General features: G+C 28.5%; 1 protein-coding gene across 1 annotated transcript; it reads left to right on the top strand.

Annotated features, from left to right (window-relative positions):
• The first annotated feature begins 672 nt into the window (after window positions 1-672).
• LOC116767111 (allantoicase-like) lies at window positions 673-5,587 on the top strand. The gene is made up of 8 exons (XM_032657290.2): window positions 673-799; window positions 1,609-1,807; window positions 2,268-2,348; window positions 3,176-3,336; window positions 3,497-3,653; window positions 4,157-4,303; window positions 4,418-4,596; window positions 4,842-5,587. Exons 1-8 carry the CDS (start codon window positions 737-739, stop codon window positions 4,974-4,976), a joined length of 1,122 nt encoding a protein of 373 aa, XP_032513181.2. The 5' UTR covers window positions 673-736; the 3' UTR covers window positions 4,977-5,587.
• Window positions 5,588-6,520: the final 933 nt, after the last annotated feature.

The following is a 6,520-nucleotide window of genomic DNA, read 5'->3' on the forward strand; positions in this document are numbered from 1 at the left end:
TCAAAATAGAGTTTTTCGAAATAATCAGTACATCAAATAAGTATTAGTAAGAATTACATATGTACATCATAATTATTTTAAAAATATAATAAAATTAAGTAATATAACAGAAATTGATGTTTAAAAATGTATATACTTGGACAAATTACTGGTTAGTAATAAAAAGTAAGGGCATTTTTTCATAAAATTGCAAACCTTTCGTTCAATTTTTTTCATTAATCTATTTATAGTTTCTTTGTATAATTTCAAGGTGTTTAAATATATATATATTATCTCATACTAATTCAAGGTTAGCTTACTTTTTCGCCTTGTTAATAATTAGAACTATTTCATTAATATAGCAATGATGTGTTATCATACCAAGATAATTTTTTTTATAACAAAAAAATATATTACAAGTAGAAACTTATCGTCATTGGAAAAATTTTATGTTTAATGATTTTATATAACTAAAATATAATAATAAATAGGTGATAATAGAAATAACTGAATATTCATACTGATATTTAAGAATACTCTTATAGTTAATTATTATAATTTCTTATCTAAAAGTAACCGCTCTACACTAGAACTAATATGATAAAACCAATATTACAACTGAACTACTACAACACTATGTTACAACCAATATCAATAATCGGTATATAAACGACTGTCGCTCCAGTTCGGCAATCAGTCGTAACACATTACTTACTGGATACTAAATTATCTTCTCAATTTGAAGTATTTTGTAAAAATGATTGAAAAAATGGAAGAAATACCCGCCTTTGCCGCTCTAAGTGAATTTGCTAGCAGTAGCGTAAGTTTTTTTTTTAATTATTTTTGCGTGAATCACTTTTGTCATCGAAGATTTTAATAAAGAGAATATTTTAAGATAATATTATCTGGCTCTATAGAAATACAAAAAAATCTATCAACACAATTTCATTATATTTTCTAATCAATAATCATTAGTTTAACACGAAATATTTTTTTTTTTTTTATAAATACCTTATTTTCTATTTTAAGATAACGATCGGGTAATTAGAGCCTGCGTACAACACTATAGTCTTTTTCGAAATGACAGATTATATACACGGAGTCCATATTTATTGCCAAGCATATTAAGTTAATGGGTATTTTTTATGCTCTATTAAATTATAATCGAGATAAGCTTTTGTATCGCCTTATTGATTCTGAACCCACTTTCAGATTACAGACTTTTACTGCCAATAAGTGAAAAGTGGATACGCATTTTTACCTAATAGTTATTATTGACTGACTTTTTTCAAAACAAAATAAAAAATATAAAAAGAAAAGTATTATCCATAAAACCATATTAATTAATACGTTTTTAATTATTGACTTCAGAGTCTTACTAGTTTTGAAGTAACTAATAAAATGAAGACCATGAATTAAAATTTTTCATCTCTTCAAATATAAAAAGGATAGTTTGTCCATACAATATATTCATCTATCAATAGTAGCTCAGAATATTTATTTTAGTGTGCAGAATGTGTAGATTTCTTAATAGGATGCATTTATTCTCATAGCGAGTAATATTTATTCGGGCGAAGCCAGGCCGATTTGCTAGTAAATAAATAATGAACGACATAAATCTTTTCCCAGGCCGGCGGCCAAGTTCTATTCGCAACCGACGATTTCTTCGCACCATGTGAAAACATGATATTAGATACCGAGCCAGTTTTCATAGCTGATAAATACACTGAGTACGGAAAATGGATGGATGGCTGGGAGACTCAAAGGAAGAGAATACCTGGTCATGATTGGTGCATCATAAAACTGGCTACAAAATGTGTTATAAGAGGTAAAAATTGCTTTATATGATCTTAAATAATAATATGAAAAAATTTTACAGAAAATCTAATATCCACTGTGGAGTACATATAAATATAAAGTGGCGGGGGGGGGGATATAAAATGTAATGAACATGTTTCTAACTAGGGTAATATACATTAATTTTGTTCAACATATGTATATGAAATGAATTTTAAAGACGACGTTTCGCATAAAATGGTTCCGCCATAATAAATCAAGCTGTTTTGCTGTAGATTAGTAGATTACATGCCTCGGATTTTCTTCTTCTTGTAAACACGAACTTACTTTGTTCAAAACCTTAGATAGCGTGTGATAAATCGAGTTTATTTTTTATTTCCAGCAATTCATTATATCACTACAATCGTTCTTTTGTAGATGTAAATGAATTATCTGTGTAAAAAATTGTCAGACTAGAGAGATCGTATTTTGTAAAAAATATATTGTTTCAGGTTTATTAATAGATACAGCTTTTTTCTCGGGGAACTACGCACCGAAATACTCTATACAGGCCGCTTGTTTAACACCAGAAGGTAAACACGATTATACAAAATAGTTATTAATTAGAATTTTCTAAATTACTCTGAAAACCATTAACACAATATACAAGTTATCATGTGGTCTTTAAAGAACCATCCTTTTAAGTAAAAATAAAACTTAGAGTTTCATATGATTGAAATTTTAATAGGAAATATGCTGACTTAATATATGTAATTTACTTTGAACATTGAAATAAAGAAAATGGTATTTAATAGAAAGATTACTTGGATTAAGTTCACTCATAACGTTGAAGAATGCTATCAACAGCTGTTATAGTATTTATCGTCGACACACGCGAAGAAATAAAATGTTATGTATATGTAGTACTTACATATTGTTATTGCCATTTATTATTACGTTACACTGAGGTTATAAAATAATTTATAATTAATTACCAGCGGAAACACTTGATTTTTTAACCTTTCTAAAATTATAAGTCAATAAATAAACAATTTATTATCTTAGAGCAATATCTACGAGAAAGAAAATTTTATCGAAATCTGTCTTAAAGTTTTTGCGTAGTTATATTTTTCATTATTATGTTACAAGTAAAATACAACATCTATCAACAATACAGTCGAACTGTTAGTGTATAGAGAATATAAGTATATATTTACTGCTTAAAACTTGAGAAATAAAATACTTAGTAAATTCTAAAGCACAACTCCCACTTCTCCAATCTCAAATAAAAGCAATTCAAAGTAACTCGAAAAGTAAAGCAGTTTTATCCGTCTAATTATTTGCAAGTAACGATCAATTACTGAGAATTTATGTTGCCTTTCGCATGTCACATACCGCTAATTATTTACCATCATTACAGAAGAGGCGTTATTGCCCGAAAGGGACTCAGAAATGGGGTCAGCGTGCACCGAATGTGACTTGGAACGGGTAAAACAGCTTAGGACTGACAAATGGGAGGAAATTGTCCCTATAACTGCTTTGCGACCCGGCTATGAAGAGACCAGGATGAACTTCCAGAAGGTATTTTTATCTTTCAATATATTATGTGACTGAAAAGCTAAGTGTATTATCGTAACAAATAATTAAATTAACTGCATTAATTTACACTATAAATAATGTTAATCGTTTTAGGTCGAAATATTTTATAAGTATCAAGGTTAATCGTAATAACTGATAACAGGTACTATGTGATGAAGCGTGGACTCACATACGCGTGAATATTTACCCGGATGGCGGCATTGCAAGACTTCGCGTATACGGTGAAGCAAAACCGGAGCTGCCAGCCAGTGATCACTTAATCGATTTAATATCATTATTAAATGGTGGAACTTGCTTGGGTATGTATTATATTAAATATAATTTTGAATTTTTAAAACAGAATGAAAGCCCTAAAATATTTTATCAGTTTAAAAAAAATGCATTTTCGCTTGATTGTACCATTTCAGATCTCGTATTTATGAAGTTTGCGAGATATTCAGGAAGTAACAGTAATGCATTCGCAAATTCTATCTTGAGACGATCCAAACGAATTGCTGTAATTTTGCAAGCTGCAAAGCTTTAGACTATTCTTTGTCACGATAGCACTTATACATTTATATTCTGGTTCCGTTGATCTGCTTATTTTGTCTAGACTCTTTAGATAAAGCGAAACAGTTTAATTTGCTATAACTAAAATTTTATCGTTTATTAAAGTATGCAGTTACGCAAAGCAAATAATGGTATTTGGAAAAAAATCTCTAGAAGAACCTTAACTAACACTAAAAAGAATAAATGAACTCGATATCGAAATCGCATTAATAAATTTTTGAAACTGAATTTCTCATAATCCATTTTTATACAGAATATTCAAATGCACATTACGGTCACCCGAGAAACGTGATAAAGCCTTGCAAAAGCCAGGCAATGTCTGACGGTTGGGAAACAGCCAGGAGATTAGACAGACCTGAAGTACTCGAGACGTATGATGACGGAACTTTGAAAGTATCGGGTAAGTTGAATTTATATTATATTTATACTACTCAATTTTATTTAGTTTACAAAATAAAATAAACAAAATAAAAACCATTTGTAAGATAAATAGATTTGATTAATTTTATTCTAGGAGAAGAATGGTCGATTTTCAAATTGGGTTTTTGTGGAAGAATTACAAACATCTGTGTTGATACCGCACATTTCAAAGGCAATTATCCGGATACGATTAAAATAGAAGGAGCATTTGTTACAAGTGAATGGGCACAATCAAATAACATTACTTGGTTCAATATACTGAAACGTAGCAAGGTTAGTGTAAATTATTATTCCATTAAAAGGCCCTTTATTAGTGTAAAATGTAAAATCTAAAGTACAAACAAAATCACTCGGATTTAAATGAGTTTCAACAAAGATCGAAGACTGTACAAAGTGAAAGTTTTTTAATTAAACTTTGAGATTCTTCATAGCCTTCTAACATAAATATGATCTGTTCTCTAATCTTTCGATTTATAAAGTCATCAATTAAATTTCTAATAATAAAATAAATTTTTCAGCTATCGCCTCATAAGGAGCATTGGTTCACGTGTAAATCAGATGTTGTGTCTCATATTCGTGTTACAATAGGTCCGGACGGAGGACTTAGCCGACTTAGAACATTTGGTTACGTGCAACCAACAATTATTATTTGATATTCGTCATATAAATGTAACAAATATTATACTGTGATACTGAAGACATATTGTTACTCGTGAACATATATTCTACTAATTTAATTACATTTTGTTTCATAATATTTCACATAACATGTCATCACCTGCCTCTTATCTTAATAAGTACGTTACTATTACACATATACATATGTCTGTGCATTTACTGGTAAAATACATTGTTTACTTTTAACCCCGCAAAATATATGGTTCCCATGAGATACATGCCTACGTGTGAAGCCAATTCGGACAACTAGTGATTAATTAATTTCATTTAATTTATAAATTAATTTATAAATAAATCCCCCATACATACATTTAGATATAAATTGCGTGTAGGTATAAGAGTGATGTTGATGTTTATTATTTCTGATAGCTTACATTTTATCTTTCTATTGTCTAACAGAGGCTGGCCCTCTACTTGTTTTGCCCTTAAGTAGATATTTTATTTAAAGTGTAATGATAAAATACTAAACGTCTCTGAAAGTAATTGTTATTTCATAAAGTGCTCTGATTCAATTACTTTTATTTTTATTCAATATTAACATAGTAAAGTATTATTAATGTTAGAAATAAATGAATATTTCGTCAAAGCTTGTGTTATTTACTTGAAACCTGAGCCGCGAGAAAAACTAGAATTTCTAAGATCACTAACAGACGGAAAGACGGAAAATACAAATAAATTAAAACTAAATTTGAAAATTTTAAATAAAGTTTTTCCTTTATTTATTCACAGTATTATGATTTTGGAATGAATAGAGAAAAAAATGTTGAAAGCTGCTAAACAGCTTCTGTTGACATCTGGAGTTTCTAGTTATCTCCTTTCTAAATTATAACTAATTAGAATTATAACACTAACACTCAAAAAGAAACGTTGAAATGATTAGCTACTCTATTATTTATAACCAAACATTTTACCATGCGAGTTCCTTTTTTATATATTTGAATACTTCACTTCATTTGAAACTTAAATTTTTAAGTACTTTAGAAATGCATATTAAGAAATGAAATAAAATAAATTTCTTATCTATTTTTCAAAAGAGGATATTCTCTTTCTCTTAAAAATTTCAAGAAATGATTTTTCCTTATTGAAGATTTTTTTTTTCTTTACCAAATAGCTGCAAAAGTCTAGCTTTTTGGAAAAAGTTGTCTAATAATAACACAAATCCTTAACTATGTTCTTTAAGGGTACATAAACCCTTAATGTGTCAATCATTGAACGGGGTAAATTTGGATCTGCCAGGGCACATTATGACACGCGGGCATTTCATTATTTGAAATTGCAAAACCTGCAACCCGCTCTACATAACTAGCACAAATACAAATTAATAAAAATAAATTATTACTAATTAAGAAATTTCATTTAAAATAATAAATAAATCGAAATAACTTTTCTTTTTTGTTTTTTTTTTTGTAACCTATTTATGTATAAATGTTTTTAATTTTTATTTATATACATATTTTTTGTATTTCAGTCACTTTTTTAATAAAATAAATTAACTCATAAATGTACATTACTTTATTTG

This window comes from Danaus plexippus, chromosome 10 (assembly GCF_018135715.1).
Source record: "Danaus plexippus chromosome 10, MEX_DaPlex, whole genome shotgun sequence".
Classification (NCBI taxonomy): Eukaryota; Metazoa; Arthropoda; class Insecta; order Lepidoptera; family Nymphalidae; genus Danaus; species Danaus plexippus.

Bases quoted from the DNA above. Each gene is read 5' to 3' on its own strand.
- LOC116767111 (XM_032657290.2), top strand. From the start codon at position 737: ATGATTGAAAAAATGGAAGAAATACCCGCCTTTGCCGCTCTAAGTGAA. The intron at 3,337-3,496 runs GTATTTTTATCT...AACTGATAACAG, and splicing joins CCAGGATGAACTTCCAGAAG to GTACTATGTGATGAAGCGTG. The intron at 4,597-4,841 runs GTTAGTGTAAAT...TAAATTTTTCAG, and splicing joins ATATACTGAAACGTAGCAAG to CTATCGCCTCATAAGGAGCA.